A 20,861-nucleotide genomic window follows, 5' to 3' on the forward strand; every position below is an offset into this window, starting at 1 on the left:
ATCGGTAGCCGTTATCAATCGATCGCTCACTGCCCAGACTTTGCTCTCTCGGGGTCCCTGCAGTTCCGCGCTCTGCCCGCAAGGCGGCGCTCTGTGCGCAGTCAAGGGGATGGGATAAATGAAGGGAGATTCCCGATCTTTCCAAAAATCCTCCGGAATGAGCGACCCCACCCCCCCAAAAAAAAAAAAAAAAACCCGACCGGAACTAAAACATTTTATTGATCAGCAAACCCTGCAGTTTGATTGGAAAGGCAAAAAATCTTCTTCCATTTCATCACTCGGTGGAATCCCGCCCATTGTTCCTTTGGTGCTGGATTTATCTCCAGGCAGATCCGCAGCTCGTTTGTCAATGATTATCCCATCGGTGTTCCGGTTTATATAAACCTCGACGCTTTTGTGATTAACACGAATCTTTTATCGATTAACACGAATCTTTTATCAATTATCCCATTAGTATTCTGGTTTATACAAACCCCGGTGCTTTTGAGTTTAACACGAATCTTTTATCAATTAACACGAATCCTCTGTCGATTAACACGAATCTTCTATCAATTAACACATCGGTATTCTGGTTTATACAAACCTAGAATCTTTTCTCAATTAACACAAATCTTTTATCAATTATCCCGTTAATATTCTGCTTTATACAAACCCCCGATGCTTTTGAGTTTAACACGAATCTTTTATCAATTAACACGAATCCTCTATCGATTAACACGAATCTTTTATCAATTATCACATTGGTATTTTGTTTATACAAACCTAGAATCTTTTGCGATTACCACGAATCTTTTATCGATTAACACAAATCTTTTATCGATTACCACGAATCTTTTATCAATTATCACATTAATATTCTGCTTTACACAAACCTCGACGCTTTTGTGATTAACACGAATCTTTTACCGATTAACACGAATCTTTTATCAATTATCCCATTAGTATTTTGTTTATACAAACCCCGATGCTTTTGAGTTTAACACGAATCCTCTATCGATTAACACGAATCTTTTATCAATTATCACATTAATATTCTGCTTTACACAAACCTCGATGCTTTTAGTGATTAACACGAATCTTTTATCAATTATCCCATCGGTATTCTGGTTTATACAAACCTAGAATCTTTTGTGATTAACACGAATCTTTTGTGATTAACACGAACCTTTTCTCGATTAACACGAACCTTTTCTCGATTATCCCATAGAGAATCAGAGGCACTGACAGCAGGGAGATCGTTCCGGGGCAGCTCATTCATCCCTCGGCGGATCTCGGGGGTCGCGGTGGGGGTCCTGGAGGAGCCCCTCAATAGACGAGAGGCAGCAGCCGGTGCGGGACCCTCCGGCACAGCCCCCCCCAGGCCCCCCCAAAGCGGCGTCGCTGCCGCCGCTCCCCCACAAGCGCTCGGAGCTCCCGGAGCGCGACCCCCGCCAGGAGCAGCGACAGAGCTGGGGACAAACCTGGGGGGCACAGGACAGGACCTCAGCCAATGGGGAAAGAGAGAGGGAAATTGGGATAAAAAGGGAGGGGAGACCCCCAAAACTCTGAGAGATCCCAGGGGAATGTCCCGCGGCCTCTCCCTTGATTCAATAAAACAAAAAGACTCCTCTGTCTCCTTTTCGGACACAAACCTCTGGTGTTCGGGGATTAATTTTCCCAGGTGTCCGCAGGGGTTCTGGGAGGGGGGGGGGTCGGGTTTTGGGGAGGGGGGGGGTCCCAGCAAAGAGAGGGGGGGTCTCACCGCAGGGAAGGGTCCAGCCCAGCGCCATCAGCAGCTCCCCGAGGTCATCGGGGCGCCGCACCAGCCCCCACCAGCCCCCGGCCAGCAGCACCCGCCCCGTGGCCGTGGGCACCGTGGCGAGACCTGGGGGGGAAACAGGAGGAGCTCGTGGGGGTCCCGGGGGCTCCCAGGTTTGGGGGATCCTCGGCGGTTCGGGGGTCTCACCAGCCACCCGGGGGTCGCGGGGGTCGCGGCTGAAGAGGCTCCTCTGGGTGGTGGCGCCGTGGAAGATCCACAACCCCAAGGCTGGGGGGGGGGGGGAAGGGGAGGGGGGTGTCAGGGCCCCCCTGAACTGGCTCAAGACCCCCCCAGAGCTCCTCACGGACACCCCCCTCCCCAAATCCCCCCCGGTTCCCACCCCCATTCCACCCTGCTGCCCCCCCCTCCCCCCAATTAACCCCTGGTGCCCCCCCATGAGCCCGAAATCCTCCCAGTTCATCCCAGTTCTCTTCCGGTGCCCCCCAGTAACCCCCAAATCCTCCCCAGCACCCCTCGAGCCCCCCGTGCCCACCGTAGAGCCCCCCACAGGCGGCCCCCCCGGCTCCTCCCAGCCCGCTCTGGGGTCTCTGCAGGAGCAGCAGCGCCGGGAGGGGACCCCCGAAAGGGCCCCAGGCCAGAGCCCCGAAGACCCCCAGGAAGCCCCTGGGGCCGGGAGAAGAATTCCCACTCAGCTCCTGGGGAAGGGGAGAGAAGTGAGACCCCCACAGCCCCCCCACCCCCCGCCCCAAACACACCTCAGCCCCCGGGGGGGACCTCGAAAAGCTCCCGGGGACCCCAGAGCCGCTCCCGCTGCCCCCCTGGAGTCCCCCCCATGTCCCCCCACCCATTCCGTGCCTCCCCCCACGGGGTCCCGCTCTCCTCGGGGTGGGGGTCCCCTCACCGTGGGGTCCCCTCTTCTCTCCCCCTGTGACGTTTCCCCCCACCCCCGTGTCCCCCCCACGCCCCCCACCCTGAGGCGCCGCAGCACCGGGACCCCTGAGCGACCACCACGAGCGTGAGGGGCAACGACGGCGACCCCCGGAGCCGCTGCTGCTCCCCCAGAGCCGCCGCCAGCACCAGCACCTGGGGGGGGACATTGGGGGGGACATTGGGGACACGGGGGGGACATTGGGGGGGGAGTGAAGGAGGAGCCCATCAGCCTCCTGTGCTCACCCCTTGACCCCGCTGCTCCCAGTCCTCCCAGTCCTCCCAGTCCTCCCAGTTTGCCCGCAGCCGCCCCCCTTCATTTCTCGGCAGCTCCTCAGTATCGCCCCCGTGCCCACCCAGTTCTCCCAGTCCCCTCCCAGCCCCTTCCCAGTCCCTCCCAGTCGCTCCCAGTCCCCCCCAGTCGCTCCCCAGTTCTCCCAGTGCTGCCGTACCCAGGCGCAGAGCCCGACCCGCTCCCAGTGCAGAATCTCGGGGGGCTCCAGCGGGGACCCCGGGTCTCCCCCCAAGAAGAATTCGTACACGAGGTGTCCTGGGGGGGGGGGGAGGGGGGGAGGGGGCACGGCCTCAGCACCCCCGGAGACCCCCAGCCCCCCCCTCAGTCCCCCCAGCACCCACAACCCCCCCCAGGCACCTCCCACCGACCCCCACCCCCTCCCTCCGTGTCCCCCTCCCCACTCCAGCTGTGACCCCCCCCCCCAAATCCCCCCCCTCCCCTCCCCCGCTCACCGTTGCCCCCCCCCCGCAGTCGCCGCCGAGCGAGGAGGACGAGCCCGAGGCCGAAGGCGACGCTGGACGCGGCCGCCGCCAGCGGGGGGAGGAGGGGGCACAGGGGGGGCAGGGGGACCCCCAGGGCCAGCGCCCCCCCCAGGGCCCCCCCCAGCGCCAGCAGCCCTGAGCGAGCGGCAGGGAGAGCTGCGACCCTCGAAGGGACCCCCCGACCCCCACCCAGCCCCTCCCCCCCCCCCCCGAACGGAGCCCCCCGCCCCCCCCCCCCCCCCTTTCAGAGGGACCCCCCCCCACTCACAGCCGAGGTCGCGGAGGGGTCCGGGATTGTCACCGGGGGTCTGGGGACAGCGGAGTCAGCCTGACCCCGACCCCTCCTCCACACCCCTGATACCCCTCGACCCCTCCCCCAACACCCCCCCCCCACCTTGAAGCCCCCCGACCCTCCCCCCCCTCCCGTCCCCAAAGCCCCTGAGCGCCCCTCCCCCCCGGCCTCCCCCACCCCCCAAAATCCCCCCGCGACCCCCCCCATCCCCCCCTCACCCTCGGGGGTCTCCAGCAGCTCCCGAGCCCGTGCGCGCCCACCCAGGCGAGGACGAGGGCGAGCGTGGGGGGGGTGGGCAGGGCCAGGGTGGGGGTCCCGCTGCCCTGCCCCTCCCCCACGCACGCGGTCACGACCCCCACGAGCCCCAGGGCAGCAGCAGCGTCAGAGCCCCCGCGCCTGGGAGGGGGCGGGGGTCGGCTGAGCCCCCTCCCCACCCAAGGAAAGGGGTCTTGGTGTGCCCCCCCCTCCCCAAAAAGTGGGCACGGGCCACTCCCCCCACCCCCCCGCAGGGGGGCTGAGGGCCCCCCCTCCCCGAACCCCAAAAAGAGTCCCCGGTGGGACCCCGACCCCTCCCAAAAGGGGGCACAGGGCTCCGGACACCCCTCCCCCAGCCCCTAGAAGGCACCAGGAGCCCCCTCCCTCAGCCCCCACCCCAAAAAGGGGACCCAGCTGTGCCCCCCCCCCCCCCCGGAACAGACCCCTCCTCCCCCCGCCCTTACCCCAGGGCCCCCCAAATTCCAGCTCGGGGCTCGGAGGGGCCCGGGGGGGCTCCATGGGTGAGGGGAGGCCGGGAGGGGAGCAGGGGATTTTTTTTGGGGGGGGGGGTCGCACGCTCGGGCTCCGCCCCCCGAGGGCGTGGCTTGGCCCAGTCACCACGCCCCCTCGGACGGGTGACGTCACCGCGCCGCGCGTTGATTGGCTGCAGCACTGACCCTCCCCACTCTTAAAGAGACAGAGACCCCCCCCCTCCTCTTTCCGCTGGGTTGTGACGTCACGAGCTACGTCATCGCACAGGCAGCACAAACTCGTTTAATGAGCAACAAGAGGGGAGGGGGCTTCCAGGGCCTGGTGGTCCCTGGCACATCCAGGGGGTCTCACACGTCACGGCTGGCACGGGGGTCCCTCACAGGGGGTCTCTCCAACCAGGGCCTCGAGGGTCCCATGAGGGTCTCTCTAAGCATGGGGGGGGCTCCCACGGGGGTCTCCTGGGGGTCCCGGGGTCACTCCACAACCAGGTGGAACCTCTCGGCCTCCTCGAACTGCGCGTTCATGGAGGCGGCCCAGGCCTCGAGCTCCGACAGCTGGGGGGGAAATTGGGGGGTCAGGGGGGCAGTGGGGGGTCAGGGGGGCAATGGGGGGCAGTGGGGGGGCAATGGGGGAGTTGCAGGGAGGAACAAGCCGAGGGCAATGAGGAGGCTCGGGAGGTACTGGGGGAGTCGGGGGGGGGGGGGGGTTGAGGGTCCCGAGGAATCATGGGGGGGGGTCCTGGGGGGGGGGGCTATGAGACCACCGAGAGAATTACGGAGTCCTGGGGTGGGGGGGGGGTCTGGGAGGGAAATTGGGACCCTGGAGGAGCGGGGGTGAGGGGTCCTGTGTGGGGACACTGGAGGGGTCACAGGAGGGTCCCTGGGGGGGGTCAGGGGGCACAGGGTGGGCGTCACTCACATCAATGGGCGTCACCTTCTTCTTCCTCTTGCGCTCGGGGCCGGCGCCGATGCCGGGGAGGTCGAGGGGGGGATCTGGGGGGGCTCGAGGGGGGCTGCGGGGGGCAGATGAGGGGGAGGGGGCTCAGCGGGGGCCCCCCCAGCCCCCGCGGGGTGCCCCCCAACTCCAGGCGGCTGTAGGAGCGTCGGACCCGGGGGGCCACAGGAGAGGGGGGTGGGAGAGGGGGGGTCGCAGGGGGGGCAGGGGGGGTCGCAGGGGGGGCAGGGCTCGTTCTCCTTCTGGCTCTGGAGCTGCGGGGAGGGTTGGGGGTGTCAGTTTAGGGAGGAGAGCGCAGGGGGGTCCCCGGATTACCAGGAACTCCCCCCCCACTCTCCCCAGGGCGTCCCCCCCCCACTCCCACCCCTCCCCAAACTCACCCGGGAGCTCCGTCGGGGCCGCCCAAAGTCCTGCGGCGGAGGGAAGGGGTCTGTGAACCCCAAAACCGCCAACTCCCCCCACCCCCGAGACCCCCCCCCAAACCCTGGGGCTCCAGGACACCCCGGGGACCCCCCCACAACCCCGGGGACCTCCCCAGGAACTCCTGGGACCCCCCGCCCACCTCGTGAACTCTGAACTGCCCGGAACCCTCCCCAAAGCCCTTGGTGATCCCCCTCCCCTACCCGCTGAACGACCCCCAGCCCCCGGAATCTCCCCCCGAGCCCCCGGAATCCTCCCCCAGCCCCCGGAATCCCCCCAGCCCCCGGAATCCCCCCAGCCCCCTACTCACAGGGCTGCCCTGGGGGCTGCAGGACGGGGGTGCCCAGGGGGGGCCACCCCGGGGTGCCGAGACCACCAAGCGCTTGGAGCTGCTTCGCGTCACTGGAGAGGGAAAATGGGGAGCGGGTGGCGGGCGTGACCCCCAACTGCCCCCACCCCCCCCGGAGCCCCCCTAGAAATCCCCCACGGACACCCCAAGCCCTACAGAACCTCCTGAGACCCCGATACGGACACCCCCAGTCCCCCACCCCAAACCCCCTCAGGGTCCCTCCAAGACCCCCCCCCCGCCCAGGCCTCGATAGCCGCGCCCCCTCCCCACGGCCTCTCCAAACACCCCCGGGGGAGCTCCCGGACCCCAAGTGCCGCCCACGGACTCCCCCCCAGGGCTTCCCCAGACCCCTAAGAGTCACCGGAGGCCGTGGAGACCCCCAGACTCACCCCTCGGGGTCGCCCCCGCCGAGCGCCGCCCGCCGCCAGCTCCCGCCATGGCCATTCGAACAGACGGAGGTGACGTCATCTCCCCGCGACCCGCGCAAAAAACCGGCTGGGGCCCGGCCGCCATGTTGGGTGCGGCGGCTTTTTATAGAGGCGGCCACACTTCCGGTACCTCGGTGGAAAGTGACGTCACAAGGAGCGACGCACACGGAAGCGCCAGCGGGGCAGAGCGTCGCCATAGGAACGTGTGAGTGGGGGGACCAAGGGAAGAATTTGAGGGGGCTCCGGGGGCGTGCGGGAGGGCCTGGGGGTGTCCTGGGGTGTCCTGAGCGGCGTCTCGGGGTCTGGGAGATGCTTGGCGGATTCTGGGGAGTCCCGGGGAGTTCCTGGGGGGTTCTGAGCCGTCTCGGATACCGGGGTCCCTTTGAGGGGAGGGGGACGAAGAGGTGTCCTGAGCCTCCCCTGGGGCGCCTTGCAGGAAGGGTGGCCGAGGTTGGGGCTCCACGGGACTCTGGGGGGCTCACGGGGTCCCGCTGGGTGTCCTTGGGGAGACACCAGGAGGTCCCTGCATGGTGGAGGGCGGGGGGCTCCCCGGAATATTTGGAGGGGACGGGGGGAGGTCCCAAATCCCCGCGTGTTTTGTGGAGGGCGCTTATGGGGTCCCCCACCCAAAAAGCGCTGCCCCCCCCCCCCCAAAAGCCGGGGCGGGGGGGGGGGGGAGAGTCACGACCCTTTCCCGCTTGGCGGGGATTTTGGGGTGGTGGGGGGATCTAGCGAGGCCTCCCCCCCCCCCTGCGCCCCCAGCCCCGCCATGGGCCTGTGCAAGTGCCCCAAGCGCCGGGTGACGACGCTTTTCTGCTTCGAGCACCGCGTGAACGTCTGCGAGAGCTGCCTGGTCAGCGCCCACCCCAAGGTCCGGGGGGCTCCGGGGGTGGGGAGGGGGTCCCTGGAATCCCCCCCGGGACCCACCGTGATCACCCCCCTACCCCGTGCCCCCCTCAGTGCATCGTGAGGTCGTACCTTCAGTGGCTGCAGGACAGCGACTACAGCCCGCAGTGCCCGCTGTGCCAAGGAGCCCTGGGCGAGCGGGAGACCGTGCGGCTCGTCTGCTACGGTGGGGAGGGGGCTTCGGGGGCCGGGGGGGGGATCCCCGGGCTGCTTTTGGGCCGTTGGGAGGGCGTGAAATGAATTTGCAGGTGGGCTGGGAGGGGCTTGGGAGCGACTTCGGGGAGGGCCTTTAAGAGGTTGGGGGTTCTGGGGGTGTTGGGGCGCTTGAAGCTGAATTCTGGGGCAATAAAATCTGATTTCAGGTGGGGTGGGGCGACCCTGAAGGCACCTTAGGGGCGGTTGGGGGTCTGGAAATGGGGTTGGGGAGCCTTAACAGGGCTGGGGTGGGGGGGGTTATGAAATGGTTTTTGGGGGGCAGCTGGGGGGCTGTTCGGGTCCTGCCCAGGCCCCTCCAACCCACCCGAAACCCCCCTGGGCCCCTCGCCAAACTCACCCTGGGCGTTGCGTTGCTGCGGGAGCCCCGAAATTCCTGCGGGGATGGTCCCCGGTGGGTTTGGGGGTGCCCTGACGCCCCCCACCCCCACCCCAGACGTGTTCCACTGGCCGTGCCTGGCCGGGTGGGCTCGGGCGCTGCCCCCCCGCACGGCCCCCGCCGGGCACCGCTGCCCCCAGTGCGGGGGTCCCCTGTTCCCCCCGCCCAACCTGCAGGGCCCCGTGGCCGAGGCGCTGCGGGCGCGGCTCCGGACGGCGCCCTGGGCACGGCCCGGGCTGGGGCTGCCGCTGGTGAGTGTCTGCAGCGACCCCCAACATCCGGGGGTACCCCCAGACCCACCCCCCCCCCCACCCCGAACCGCCCTGAAATCCCCCCCAAACTCCCCCCCCCCCAGATCGAGGACTCGGAGGAGCAGCCGGAGCCTGAGACCACCCAGGAGCAGGACGGGGGCTGGGATGGTACGGGGTGACCCCCAAAAACACCCCCGGGGGTCCCACAAACATCCCTGGGACCCCCTCCCCCTCCCCCATTTCTGCCCAGGAACCTGACTCTCCCCAGAAACCCCCCAGAGACCCTCAGGAATGTTTTCTGGGGACCCCAGTTCCTCCTCCGGGATCCCCCAAACCCCCTGCGACTCCACCTCGGACCCCCCCCTGCCGGGAACCCCCATCCATGGAGGGACCCCCCCCAAAAAACCTTCCAGTAATCCTGGAATCCTCCCTGGCACCCCAGCCCTTCCTGAGCCCACCACGGGACCCCCCCCAATTCCTCTGGGCCGCCCCAACCCTCAGTTGTGTCCCTGCAGCCCGCTCACACTCCCGGAGCCCCCCCGGCCCCCCCCACACCCCACGCCGTCGTCCACATGGGGGGGGAGACCCCGACCCTGCACGCAGGTGAGTCTGGGGGGGCTGGGGGGAGGGGGCTTTGGGGTGTCCCCGCGCAGCTGCCGAGCCTTGAGGGGGCGTCACTGCGATGTTTTAGGGTCCCTCTGCCCCCCCCAGGCTCCGCCCCCCGCAAGCCCCTGGGAGGCCGCGAGTCCTGGAGCGCCCCCGACCGCGACGAGGACAAATACCGGCGGCGGCCGCTGGCATGGCTGCCCCCCAAACTCAGGTGGGGCTGGGGGGCGCTTGGAGTCCTTTTGGGGGGATCTTGGGGTCCCTTTGTGGGGGGGGGAGGGTCACTGGGGATCTCTGAGGGTCCTTTTGGGGGGTCCCTCTCGAGGTCCCTGGTTCCCTGTGGGGGTCTCTGGGTCCCTTTGGGGTCCCTTGGGGGGTCGCTGGGTCCCTCTGGGGGTTCCTGGGTCCCTTTGGGGGTCCCTTTGAGGGTCCCTGGTTCCCTTTGGGGTCCCTCTGGGGGTCCCTGGTTCCCTCTGGGGGTCTCTGGGTCCCTTTGGGGGTCCCTCTGGGGATCCCTGGTTCCCTCTGGGGGTCGCTGGGTCCCTTTGGGGGTCCCTCTGGGGGTCCCTGGGCCCCCCCTGGCTCACCGCTCCCCCGCAGGTGCCGCGTGCGCGGGGTCCCGCGGCGCCCCCTGCTGGCGCTGTGCCTGGGCGGGGCCGCGGCCTTCGCGCTGCTCCTGCTCCTATTGGGCAGCCTGGGCAGGGGCGGGGCCGACTCCGACCCCGCCCTCGAGCCCCTCAACAACCCCCACGTGCGGGTGGGGCACTGACCACGCCCCTGTGGGCGGGGCAATAAAGGGCGCCCCCTTCTGGAGACGGAGAGCAGCGCGTCCGTGTGGTTCTTGGGCGGCACCAGTCCCTCCCAGTCCCCTCCCAGTCCCTCCCAGTCCCCTCCCAGTCCCTCCCAGTCCCTCCCAGTCCCCACCACACCACTGACACACTCGTTCTTTGCCCCCAAACTGGGGGGGTCTCGGAGGTTTTTTGGCGGTTCCTCGGGGAAAGTTGGAGCTCCCAAGGAAGGAACTTTGGGGTCCCAGGCGGCTTTTGGGGTTCCCTGGGTAGTTCGGGGCAGTCCCGGTGGAGATTTTGGGGGTGCCCCCGCCCCCCCCCCCCCCCACCCTAGAACGGGTGAGCCCCCACGGCCAGGTGGAGGCGGAGCAAGGCCAGGCCACGCCCAGTGGGAGGGGGCGTGTCCCAGGTGTCGGGGGGCGGGGCCTCGGCCTCGTGCGGGGGGCGTGGCCCTGGCGGGAGCAGCTCCACCTCCAGCAGCAGCTGCCGGGGGCCCGCCAGGGGGCGCGTCAGCTCCAGCAGCGAGCTGTGATTGGTCAGCGCCTGCGGGGGGGGCGGGGTCACACCGAGGCCACGCCCCCCCCCCGGCTCTAAACACTCCCGAAAAATATTGGGGGGACCCCCAAGCTCCCATCAAACCCCCCCAGAATGCCCCAAAGACCCCCCCCAGTTCAGCCAGAGACATCTCAGTGACCCCCCCCCCCCTCCCCAAACAGCCCCCGGCCACAGATCCCCCAATGTCCCCTTGATGCTCCCCCCAAAAACACCCCCAAATACCCCCGAGCCCCCCCCCAAGTCCCTCCCAGCCCTCATTACCCGCAGGCGAAAGGTGCCGGGGGGCTCCCCCGCAGCCGCAGCCTCTGGGGGTCCCCCGGGGGATGCTGGAGCTGGAAAATCCCGGCAGGAACTTCGAAATTCGGTTGGCCAGGAAGCGATGCAGGAGCCAGCGGGGGCGGGGGGCGCAGCCGGGGACGCCCCCGGGGCACACACAGGTCCTGAAAGCCGGGAAAGAAACGCTGGGGGGGGGTCCCCGAAACCAGGACCCCTCCGGGGATCCCCAAAATTCCCCTCAGCTCTTGGGGACCCTCGGTGGGCTCACAGGGATCCGCCCCGGGAATGAGGGCTCAGCTGATGGGATACGGAGGAGCCTCCCCCCTCCCCCGGATTTTGGGGTGCGGGCGGGGGTCCGTACCCGTTGCTGCGGGGGTGGGGGGTGTAGGGCGCCCGGCAGAGCTCGCGGGGAACGCAGAGGTGCCCCCCGAAAGTGTTGAGGCAGCTCTGGGCGCCCCCGCAGTCGTGGGAGCCCTCGGTGCACTCGTCCTGGTCTGGGAGGGAAAGGGGAGGGGGGGGGGGGGGACACTTCTGGGGGAGGCTGAGACCCCCGGTGCCGCACAGCCCCCTCCCACTGAGGGGACACGGAGCCCCCCAGACTCCCCAAATCACCCCCAGAACCCCCAAGCCCCCCACCCACTACAAACGGGAACCCCCACAGCCCCCCCAAAGCTCCCAAACCCACCCCAGGACCCCCAAACCGCCCCCAGACCCCCCAAAGCTCCCAAACCCACCCCAGGACCCCTAAACAGCCCCCAGACCCCCAAAGCTCCCAAACCCACCCCAAAACCCCCCAAACCGCCCCCAGACCCCCGAAAGCTCCCAAACCCACCCCAAAACCCCCCAGACCCCCATACCGCGGCAGAGCCCCCCCTCCTCGGTGTATCCGGGGGGGCAGAGGCAGCTGAAGCCCCCCGGGAGGTTCTGGCAGCGGTGCTGGCACGGGACCCCCCCCTGGCACTCGTCCACGTCTGAGAGACCCCCACGGGGGGAGGGGGGCGAGAGACCCCAGTGAGACCCCGGGGAGGGGGACGGGGACACCGAGGACCCGGAGGGGTCTCACGGCCCCACCCCGGCCACGCCCGTGCCACACCCACCCCTCCCCCACCTCTGCCAGGGGGCGGGGCAGTGCTGGGGAGGGGGCGTGGTCACAAGGGGAGGGGGCGGTGCTATGGCTCTGTGGGTGTGGCTATTGAACTGGGGGGCGTGTCCCCAGCGGGGTGGGCGTGTCCCTATCGGGGTGGGCGTGTCCCCAGCAGGGTGGGCGTGTCCCCAGCGGGGTGGGCGTGTCCCCAGCGGGGTGGGCGTGTCCCCAGCAGGGTGGGCGTGTCCCCAGCAGGGTGGGCGTGTCTCACCGTGGCACTCGTGCCCGTCGGTGCCCAGGACGAAGCCGGGCCGGCAGCGGCAGCGGAAGGAGCCGAAGGTGTTGAGGCAGCGCTGGGAGCAGCGGGCGCCCATGGAGCACTCGTCCACGTCTGCGGGCAGGGGGAGCTTTGGGTGGGGGGCGTCAGCTCCCCCCGACCCTGCAGCCCCGTCTGGGGGTCCCCGGGGGGCTCTCGGTGCTCTGGGGAGGGGAGGGGGCTCTGACCGAGGCAGGAGCGGCCGTCGGGGCCGAGGCTGAAGCCGGGGTGGCAGCGGCAGGCGAAGGCTCCGGGCGAGTTGGCGCAGCTGTGCTGGCACCAGCGGAACTGGCACTCGTCCTCATCTGCGCCACAAACAGCCGAGGGCCACCCCAAAAACACCCCGTAAACATCTGCGAGCCCCGGGCCAGCCCCACTGATCCCCGACCCGCCCCATTGATCCCCGAGCCCGCCCCCACAGATCCCCGAGCCGCCCCACAGATCCCCGACCCGCCCCATTGATCCCCGAGCCCACCCCACAGATCCCCGAGCCGCCCCACAGATCCCCGAGCCGCCCCATTGATCCCCCGACCCTCCCCACTGATCCCCCCAGCCCACCCCACTGATCCCCGACCCTCCCCACTGATCCCCCCAGCCCACCCCACGGATCCCCCGGGCCCACCCCACGGGTCCCCGGGCCCGCACTGACCCACGCACTCGGTGTGCCGGTGCCGGTAGCCGGGGGGGCAGCGGCACTCGAAGCCCCCCGGGATGTTGATGCAATCCTGGCTGGGCCGGCACGGGGGGGGGCCCCGCGCACTCGTCCACATCTGGGGAGGGGGGCGACACAGGAGGGGGGGCAGGAGCAACGGGAGCCCCCCACCCCCTCCCCCCACCCAGGGAGTCACCTCCGGGCCCCTCTGGGGACCCCCCGAAACGACCCCCGCTCCGACCACGCCCCTCCCACCAAACCGGCCACGCCCACTCATTTGCATCCCCAGAGCCACGCCCTCACCTGCGCAGGTGCCGTCGGGGGCGGGGCCGAAGCCGGGGGGGCAGCGGCCGTCGGGGGGCGGGGCCGGGCGGGGTGGGGGCGGGGCGGGGGGCGGGGCGGGGGCGGGGCCGGGCCCGGGGCTGAGCAGCGCGGCCGAGCGGGGCAGGCACAGGTAACCCCCGAAATGGTTCAGGCACTTCATGGAGCCCCGGCACGGCGGCGGCCCCTCCCCCGCGCACTCGTCCACGTCTGGGGGGAGGGGGGGGGGGTCTGAGAGAGGAATCCCCCCCCTCCCCCCCCCCCCCCCCCCCCAAAAAAAAAAAAAAAAAATCCAGCCCCGGGACCCGCGGAACCCCAAAACACCCTGAGAGGGACCCCGCGCCCCCCGCCCCGAGATCGTCGCCGAACACCCCCCGAGACCCTCCCAAAACACCGCCCGGGACCCCCCAAGCCGCTCCTCCCCTGCGCCCCCCGAGCCCCCTGAAATAACCCCGGACCCCCCCAAACATCCCTGGGGCGGGGTCACCGAGAAGGGACCCCCGAGACGCCTCGGGGACCCCGGGAAGGGCCCCCCCAAAACCTCCCCGAGGGGAGCGGGACCCCCGAACGCCTCCCGTGGAGGGGGGGACACCCCGAATTCCGAGGGGCTTCCATTCTGCCCTCCCCCCACCCCCGGCAAAGCGGGGACCTTCAAACCCCCCCCCGATTGGGCACCCAGACCCCCCCTCCCCCTCCCCCACCCCCTCCTAACTCGGGGACCCCCCAAACCCCCCTCCCCCCGCCCCCACCTTTGCAGTGCTCGGTTTCGGGGTCCCACTCGTAGCCATCGCTGCACTCCTGGGGAGGGGGAGGGAGTCACCTCCCCCTCCCCTCCCCTCCCCCCCCCCCAACGAGCCCCCCACCCCGAAATGACCCCGGCCCCTCCCCCAAAACCGCTCCAGAAGTTTGGGAATGGGGGAGGGGCCACGGAGCGCTCGGGAGGGGGGACTCGGACATTTCCGGGGGGGGGGGAGGGGGGCAGAGAAAGGATTTGGGGGGAGGAGGAGCAGGACCCCCACCCCTCCCCCCACCCCCCCCCAAATTTCCCCTTCCCCACCGCGTAATCCTCGAGCTCCTCCAGGTCCGGGGGGGCCGCGGGGGCCACGGTGGCGCCGAGGAAGAGGAGGAGGAGCAGCGAGGGGGGCTCATCGCGCTGGGGGGGGTGGGGGGGGGGTCGCAGAAGGGGTCACCCCAAACTCTGCAACCCCCCCGGGCCAGGGGGAGCCCAGCCCCCTCCCGGGACCCCCCCCTGCATCCCCAGGACCCCCCTCCCCCGCCAAATCCCCTCCGGGGGGAGGGGAATCTCGGAGGGGTCCCCGCCCTGGGATGGGTGGGGGGTAGGCGCCCCCTCCCCCCCCCCCCCCAAAATCCCCCCGTGGCCTCACTTACCCTTCTCGGCTCAAGCCCCTCCCCCCCAAAAATCGGCCCCGGAGCGCGCGAGGGCCCCTCCCCCCCACCCCTCCCAGTCCCTCCCCCTTTATTCCCCCGCCCCCCCCCCAAGATTTGGGGACCTCCAGAGCTCCCCCTCCTCATTTTCAGATTTTGGGGGACCCGCCCTCGGTGCTTTAGGAGCCCCCCCCCCCCTCCAAACCTCCCCCATCCCCTGCACGAGCCTTGGGACCCCCCCCCAAATCCCTACCTGAGTTTTGGGGATCCTCCAACTCTGCCCCTCCCATCACAAATCCTCCAAAATTCCGGGGTCCCCCCCCCCCCCCTCCCCGCGCGCCCCCTCCACAAATGTCCCCCCACAAAGTTCAGCTCCGTTTCCAGCTCTTTATTGCACCCCCCCCCCTTTTTTGGGGTCACATGGGAGGGTCCTGCCCAGCTGTGGGGGTTCCCCCATTTTGGGTGGGGTGGGGGGGGGGTCCCGGTTTTGGAAGTCACCCCTTTTTTGGGGTCCTCCCCATTTCGAATGTCCCGATTTTTGGGTGCTGCCGCTCCTGGGTCCTCTGGGTGCTCCTGGTCCCCTTTTCCGGAGGATCCCCCAAACCCCAAACACCCAAAATTTGCGACGTTGATTCGAGGGCTGTTGGGTTTTTGGGTGTCCCCCTCCCCCCCAATTTTTGGAGCCCCATATTTGGAATCTGCCCCATTTTACTTTCCAAGAGGTTTCACATCCTCGGGGTTTTTGGGGTCCCGGTTTTTGGGGCTGTCCCGGTTTTTGGGTGCCGGTTTCTGGGGCTGTCCCGGTTTTGGGGTGCCGGATTTTGGGGCTGTCCCGGTTTTGGGGTGCCGGTTTTTGGGGCTGTGCCGGTTTTGGGGTGCCGGTTTTTGGGGTGCCGGTTTTTTGGGCTGTCCCGGTTTTGGGGTGCCGGTTTCTGGGGCTGTCCCGGTTTTGGGGTGCCGGTTTTTGGGGCTGTCCCGGTTTTGGGGCTGTCCCGGTTTTTGGGGTGCCGGTTTCTGGGGCTGTCCGGTTTTTGGGGTGCCGGTTTTTGGGGCTCAGTCGTGGTACATGCGCAGCAGGCAGGCGCTGATGGCCGCCATGTAACGCTCCCACAGCGCCTGGTGCCTGCAGGACGGCAACAAAGATTTGGGGAGTCCCTCCCTCCCCTTCTCGGAACCCCCCCCCTGGGTGTTCCCAGCCAGCCCCCCCCATTCCGGGCTGGTTTTAGGGTCCCCCCTAAGGCAGGTTTGGGGGTCCCCAGGTGCGGGGGTCTCACCTGAAGGCCGCCAGGTTGCGCGGGGCCGCCGTGTACTGAGCCAGGAAGAGCCGCAGGTCCCCAGGGCTCCACTTGTCCGAGCGGCACGGCTCGATCACCTGCGGGACCCCCGAACGCCCCCGCATTTTGGGGAAAGGGCTCCCAGTTCGGGGGTCCCCAAGTGCAGGAACCCCAGGGATTTTCTGGGTGCCCGGCGATTTTGGGGTCCCCCCCCCCTCACCTTTTCCACCAGGTCCACGAAGAAATCCCGGACGTCGCGGGCGTGGGTCAACTTCCCCCCCACGTTCACCAGCGCCCGGGACAGTGCCTGGGGTGGGGAGGGGGGAACCGGCGATTTTGGGGACCCCCCTCAACCCCGGGACCCTCCCCTGAGCCCCCCCAAAAAAAAAGAGAGCGAGGATTTCGGGGAGCCCTCAGGGTTTTGGGGACCCCTCCCTCCCGGGGGAGACCCCGGTGCTGGGAGCTTCCCCCCCCCCACCCCAACCCCCCTCCACAAACGAGCCCAGGGGGCTCCTCCGGGGTTTTGGGGGGGCTCAGGATTTAGTGGAGGCTCCTCCCCACCGAGGACCCCCCGTTTTTGGGGGAGGGCTCACCTTGAAATTGGCCTCGAGCTCGTTGTAGACCGAGATCTTCCCCCGCAGGGCCGAGCACACCAGGCTGGGGGGAGGGGGCGGTTGGGGGGGGGCCCGGGGACCCCCCCCCGGAACCAGGACCCCCCCCCAGGAGAGGCGCAGAGTCCGGGGGTCCCGGCGTTCGGGAGCGAAATGGGGATTTTGGGGGGCACTGAGAGGTTTTGGGGGGGGGGGGGATCCGAGACTTTGGGGGGGTCTCAGGGAATTGGGGGGGCACCCACCCGATTTTGGGGGAGGCATCCCGGAGTGTGGGGGGCGTCCCTGCTGAGGTGAGCCCGGTTTTGGGGCGCCCCACGGGGTTTGGGGTGCCCGTGTTTGGGGGGCTCCTCAGGGCCGTCCCCATTTCGGGGTGTCCCATTTTGGGGGGGCTTTAGTGTCACCTCTTGTGCTGGTCCAGCAGGTCCTTGTCGGCCACCAGCACCTTCAGCTCCTTCAGGTCCTGCAGGAAGGACTTGGGCAGGTCCCCGTCAGGCTCGGCCGCCTCGGGCGCTGCCAGGGGACAAAGGGGGACACGGGGGTCACGGGGGGGGACACCGTGGGGGTGCCACGGGGACATCGCGGCAGTCACCAAAGTGCCCAGAGAGGACTCTGGGGTCCCTGAGACCACCGCGGGGGTGGTCCCTGAATGTGTCCCTGCTGCCCTGGGGGTGTCCCCCGCGTGTCCCCCGTGTCCCTGCTGCCCTGGGGGTGTCCCCCGTGTCCCTGCTGCCCTGGGGGCGTTGCCGGGGGTCTCACCCAGGGCCCCCTGGCTCCAGTGGGCCATCATGCTCTGGGCGCAGGCGGCGAAGTCGGCGAAGCTCAGGAACTGCAGGCGCCGCTTGCCGGTCTCGAAGCGGCTGTTGGCGAAGAACACGATGGCGGCGTAGTCCCTGCCGGGGAAACGCGGGGGTTCAGGGGGTCCCCGAGCTCCGAGGGAACCCCTAAAACCCCCCCGAAGGTCGTTCCTAAACCCCGCCAAACCTTCCGCACCCAAACCCCCGAAACCACCCCAATACTCCCTCCCCAAATTCCCCAACCCCCCCCCCCCCCCACCACGACACCGGCAGCCCCCCCCCCCCCCGCCCCGGGACCCCCCCCAGCACTTTTGGGGGGTCCCGGCACCCCCTGGGCCCCCTCGGTTCCTCCCCCCGGGGCAGCCCCTCCCCAAATTTTCCCCCGACCTACCGGGCGAGGGGAGGGGGCAGCAGGAAGAGCTGCTGGATGTTCTCGGCCAGGGGTCCCCGCAGCTCCTCCACGGCCTTGAAGACCCTCTTGAAGTTGTCAAACTGGGGGGGGCGAGAGGGGTCAGCGCCCCAAATCCACCCCCCAGGGCCCCCCCCGACCCCAAAATGCCCCCCTTGAACACCCCCCAGGCTCCCCAGTAGGACCAGCCAAGTTCCACACCCCCCTCGGGGTTTTCCTCCTGGTTTTGGGTTTCTCCCCTTTCCCCCCCATTTTTTGGGGTTCCCTCCCCCGCTTTTGGGATTTTTTCCCGTTTCTGGCATTTCTCCCCCATTTCCCTTCCCCTGACTTTGGGATTTTTCTCGCCCCTTTCCGGAGTTTCTCCCCCGTTTTCCTGCCCCATTTTAGGGCTGCCCCGCTCCCCCCTCGCCCCCCCCAGTTTGGGGGTCTCACCTGGCGGCGGCAGCTGCGGATCCCGACCCCGGTGCGGGCGCTGACCTCGTCCAGCTCCTTCTTGGTGCCCTTGGAGAGTTTCTTGCCCAGCAGCTCCCGGGCCAGGACCTCGTCGAAGGCGTAGTACCTGGGGGGGGGGGAACCCCGAAACCGGGGAGAGAACCCCAAAAAACGGGGAGAAAACGGCAAAAATGGAGGGGGAAGGGAAAACCCAAAAATTGAGGAGAAAAATCCCAAAAACTTGGGGGGCCCTGAAACTGAGGGGGATCCCAAAAAAGCCGCCCCAAGCGCCAAAATCTCCTCAAACTCCCAAACCGCGCCCACCCCAACCCGTCCTGAGCCGCTTCTGCAGAGCTCCCAGTGCATCCCAGTGCATCCCAGTGCATCCCAGTCCCATCCCAGTCCGTCCCAGTCTCATCCCAGTCCGTCCAATCCATCCCAGTCCATTCCAGTCTGTCCCAGTCAGTCCCAGTCCATCCCAATCCCATCCCAGTCAGTCCCAGTCCGTCCCAGTCCCATCCCAGTCCCTCCCATTCCATCCCAATCCCATCCCAGTCCATCCCAGTCAGTCCCAGTCCCATCCCAGTCCATCCCAGTCCGTCCCAATCCCATCCAGTCCGTCCAGTCCATCCCAGTCCCATTCCAGTCCATCCCAGTCGCTCCCAGTACCGCTGCACCAGCAGGGCCTGTCGCTCGGGGGGGATCTGGAAGAGGAGCTGCTGCAGCAGCCGCGGCGGCGCGTGCAGGAGCCGCTCCAGCATCTGGAAGGTTCTGTAGTGGTCGCGGGTGTCGCTCTGCAGCACGGCCACCGATGTCCCCTCCCGCTCCAGCACCCCCCCGCGCAGGCGGCGGGCCACGGCCTCGGCCACTGCGGGGACACGGCGACACTGGGACAATGGGGACACTGGGGGGCACTGGGACAATGGGGACACTGGGGAGCATTGGGGACACTGGGGGGGGGGGCATTGGGGACAGGGGGGGCACTGGGGACACTGAGGGGACACTGGGACAATGGGGGGGACATTGGGGACAGTGGGAACATGGGGCAGGGCATTGGGGACATTGGGGGGACACTGGGGGGACATTGGGGACACGGCGACAGTGGGGACATTGGGGACGGGGGGGGGAATTGGGGGAATTGGGCATCCCCCACGTGTGTCCCAGGTGTCCCCAGCTGTATCCCAGGTGTCCCCAGCTGTCCCCAGGTGTCCCCAGGTGTGTCCCCGGGTGTCCCCAGGTGTCCCCAGCCCCGTACCCGAGTGTCCGTCCAGCCACAGCCTGTACACCTCCTCATCGATCAGGGTCGTGTTCCCCACGAACACGTCCAGGTCGCTGCTCATCCCTGCGGCGACGGCCCCGAGTCCCCAAATGTCCCCTGGGACCCCCCAGGAGCCACTCTGGGATCGCCCCGCCCCCAAACTGGGCCGTACTGGGAGTCCCCTGAGCCCCGACTGGGCCGTACTGGGAATCCCCTGAGCCCCGACTGGGCCGTACTGGGAACCCCCTGAGCCCCAACTGGGCCGTACTGGGAGCCCCTCCCCGCAGCCCAGCCCAAACTGGGACCGCCCCGCCCCCAAACTGGGCCACACTGGGGGCCCCTCCCCCCCCACCCCGGGGAGCCCCCCCCCCAGCCCCTCCCCCACCGACCGGCGCCGTCCCGCGCGCTCCTCGCGCGACGCAGAGCGATGACGTCACATGCGCGGCTGCGACGTCACGGCGGGGCGGAGCCGCGCCGGCCCCGCCCCCCGCGGCGCGCGAGCTCCCCCTACCGGATCCTCCCAGTAAAAACCAGTCCCACTCCCAGTAAAAACCAGTCCCACTCCCAGTAAGAACCAGTCCCAGTCCCAGTAAGAACCAGTCTCTCCCAGTAAGAACCGGTCCCAGTCCCAGTAAGAACCAGTCCCAGTCCCAGTAAGAACCAGTCCCACTCCCAGTAAAAACCAGTCCCAGTCCCAGTAAGAACCAGTCCCAGTCCCAGTAAGAACCAGTCTCTCCCAGTTTATTGGGGGCGGGGCCGCGGCCCCTCCGGTCCCTCGGTGGGGGCGGGGCCGCTCCTGGTGCCGGGGGGGCGCTGGGGAGAGAAAGGGGAGGGGGGGGGGAGGGGTTACTGGGGGCACGAGGATCCCCCCCGACCCCAAACTGGGCCGCACTGGGAAACCCCTGCCCACCCCCGCCCATACTGGTCCCTACTGGTCCGTACTGGGAGGCGCTGGTGCCGCTGGCCCCGGGGCTCCGGGGGGGCCGGGAGGAGCCGGGGGGGGCCCGGGGGGGCCACGAGTCCATAAAGAGCCTCGGCCAGAGCCTGGGGGGGGGGAGGGGGAGGTCAAAGGTCACAGCACGGACCCCTCCCCACCCACCCCCCACACACACAGCGGGGACCCCCCTGAGACCCCCGGGAGGGGCTGGGGGGGGGGTCCCGGGGGGGTCCCGGGGGTCGCACCTGCAGGGCCCGCAGCAGCCTCGTCCCCAGCCCGATGGCAGCGCTGGCAGAGGCGGCCCCGAGGGCGGTGACACCGCGGGTCACCCCCCGGGTCACCCCCCCGGGACCCCCCCCCCAGCAGCGGCAGCAGCAGCAGGTCCCGGAGCGCCCGCCCTGAGGGGACACGGGGACACCGGGGACATTGGGGGGGACATCGGGGACACTGAGGGGACACTTGGGGACACTGGGGGGACACTCACAGAGCCGCAGCACCGCGTGCACCGGCGCCACCCCCCCCAGCAGCCCCGGCAGTTGGTGACACCGGATGTCCCGAAGCCACTCGGTCACCGCGTAGGACACGACCCGGCCGAGCCCGAGCAGCCTGGGGGGACAGGGGGGGGACAGGGGGGGGGGACACGGGGATGCTGAGTCTGGGGACACGCAGGACCCCCACGCCCCCCTGTCCACAATATCCCCATTGTCCCCAGTGTCCCCATTGTCCCCCCAGTGTCCCCCCCGTCCCCATTGTCCCCCCT

At 68.5% G+C, this 20,861-nt stretch overlaps 4 protein-coding genes and 1 long non-coding RNA gene across 5 annotated transcripts; 1 reads left to right on the plus strand and 4 right to left on the minus strand.

The window, feature by feature from the left end:
* Positions 1-198: 198 nt before the first annotated feature.
* On the minus strand, positions 199-3,962 carry LOC148220591 (delta(14)-sterol reductase TM7SF2-like). The gene is made up of 8 exons (XM_088155016.1): positions 3,954-3,962; positions 3,434-3,627; positions 3,139-3,236; positions 2,730-2,842; positions 2,292-2,454; positions 1,946-2,026; positions 1,742-1,864; positions 199-1,460 (listed from the first exon to the last, which is right to left on the minus strand). The coding sequence occupies exons 1-8, from the start codon at positions 3,960-3,962 to the stop codon at positions 1,306-1,308; spliced, it is 936 nt and encodes a 311-aa protein (XP_088011142.1). The 3' UTR covers positions 199-1,305.
* Positions 3,963-3,983: 21 nt separating this feature from the next.
* Positions 3,984-5,952, minus strand: LOC148220592 (uncharacterized). The gene is made up of 4 exons (XR_015798711.1): positions 5,837-5,952; positions 5,421-5,710; positions 4,475-5,056; positions 3,984-4,151 (listed from the first exon to the last, which is right to left on the minus strand). It is a non-coding gene; the product is annotated as an uncharacterized LOC148220592 (long non-coding RNA).
* A 668-nt stretch (positions 5,953-6,620) lies between these two features.
* ZFPL1 (zinc finger protein like 1) lies at positions 6,621-9,829 on the plus strand. Its single transcript, XM_088155017.1, has 7 exons — positions 6,621-6,858; positions 7,416-7,524; positions 7,614-7,725; positions 8,209-8,406; positions 8,555-9,005; positions 9,094-9,222; positions 9,609-9,829. Exons 1-7 carry the CDS (start codon positions 6,662-6,664, stop codon positions 9,775-9,777), a joined length of 1,365 nt encoding a protein of 454 aa, XP_088011143.1. The 5' UTR covers positions 6,621-6,661; the 3' UTR covers positions 9,778-9,829.
* A 122-nt stretch (positions 9,830-9,951) lies between these two features.
* LOC148220594 (EGF-containing fibulin-like extracellular matrix protein 2) lies at positions 9,952-14,600 on the minus strand. Its single transcript, XM_088155018.1, is given in 11 exon segments — positions 9,952-10,339; positions 10,613-10,714; positions 10,716-10,791; positions 10,989-11,121; positions 11,485-11,598; positions 11,983-12,102; positions 12,216-12,332; positions 12,677-13,210; positions 13,750-13,798; positions 14,058-14,153; positions 14,592-14,600. Coding segments are annotated over 11 exon segments (1,563 nt in total). The 3' UTR covers positions 9,952-10,126.
* A 159-nt stretch (positions 14,601-14,759) lies between these two features.
* FIBP (FGF1 intracellular binding protein) lies at positions 14,760-19,676 on the minus strand. Its single transcript, XM_088155000.1, has 11 exons — positions 19,554-19,676; positions 19,162-19,248; positions 18,576-18,774; positions 17,907-18,033; positions 17,457-17,557; positions 17,028-17,161; positions 16,673-16,781; positions 16,254-16,317; positions 15,881-15,967; positions 15,661-15,758; positions 14,760-15,509 (listed from the first exon to the last, which is right to left on the minus strand). Exons 2-11 carry the CDS (start codon positions 19,244-19,246, stop codon positions 15,440-15,442), a joined length of 1,074 nt encoding a protein of 357 aa, XP_088011126.1. The 5' UTR covers positions 19,247-19,248; positions 19,554-19,676; the 3' UTR covers positions 14,760-15,439.
* Between the last annotated feature and the right edge of the window lie 1,185 nt (positions 19,677-20,861).

Source organism: Sturnus vulgaris, chromosome 34 (genome assembly GCF_052056855.1).
Source record: "Sturnus vulgaris isolate bStuVul1 chromosome 34, bStuVul1.hap1, whole genome shotgun sequence".
NCBI classification, from domain to species: domain Eukaryota; kingdom Metazoa; phylum Chordata; class Aves; order Passeriformes; family Sturnidae; genus Sturnus; species Sturnus vulgaris.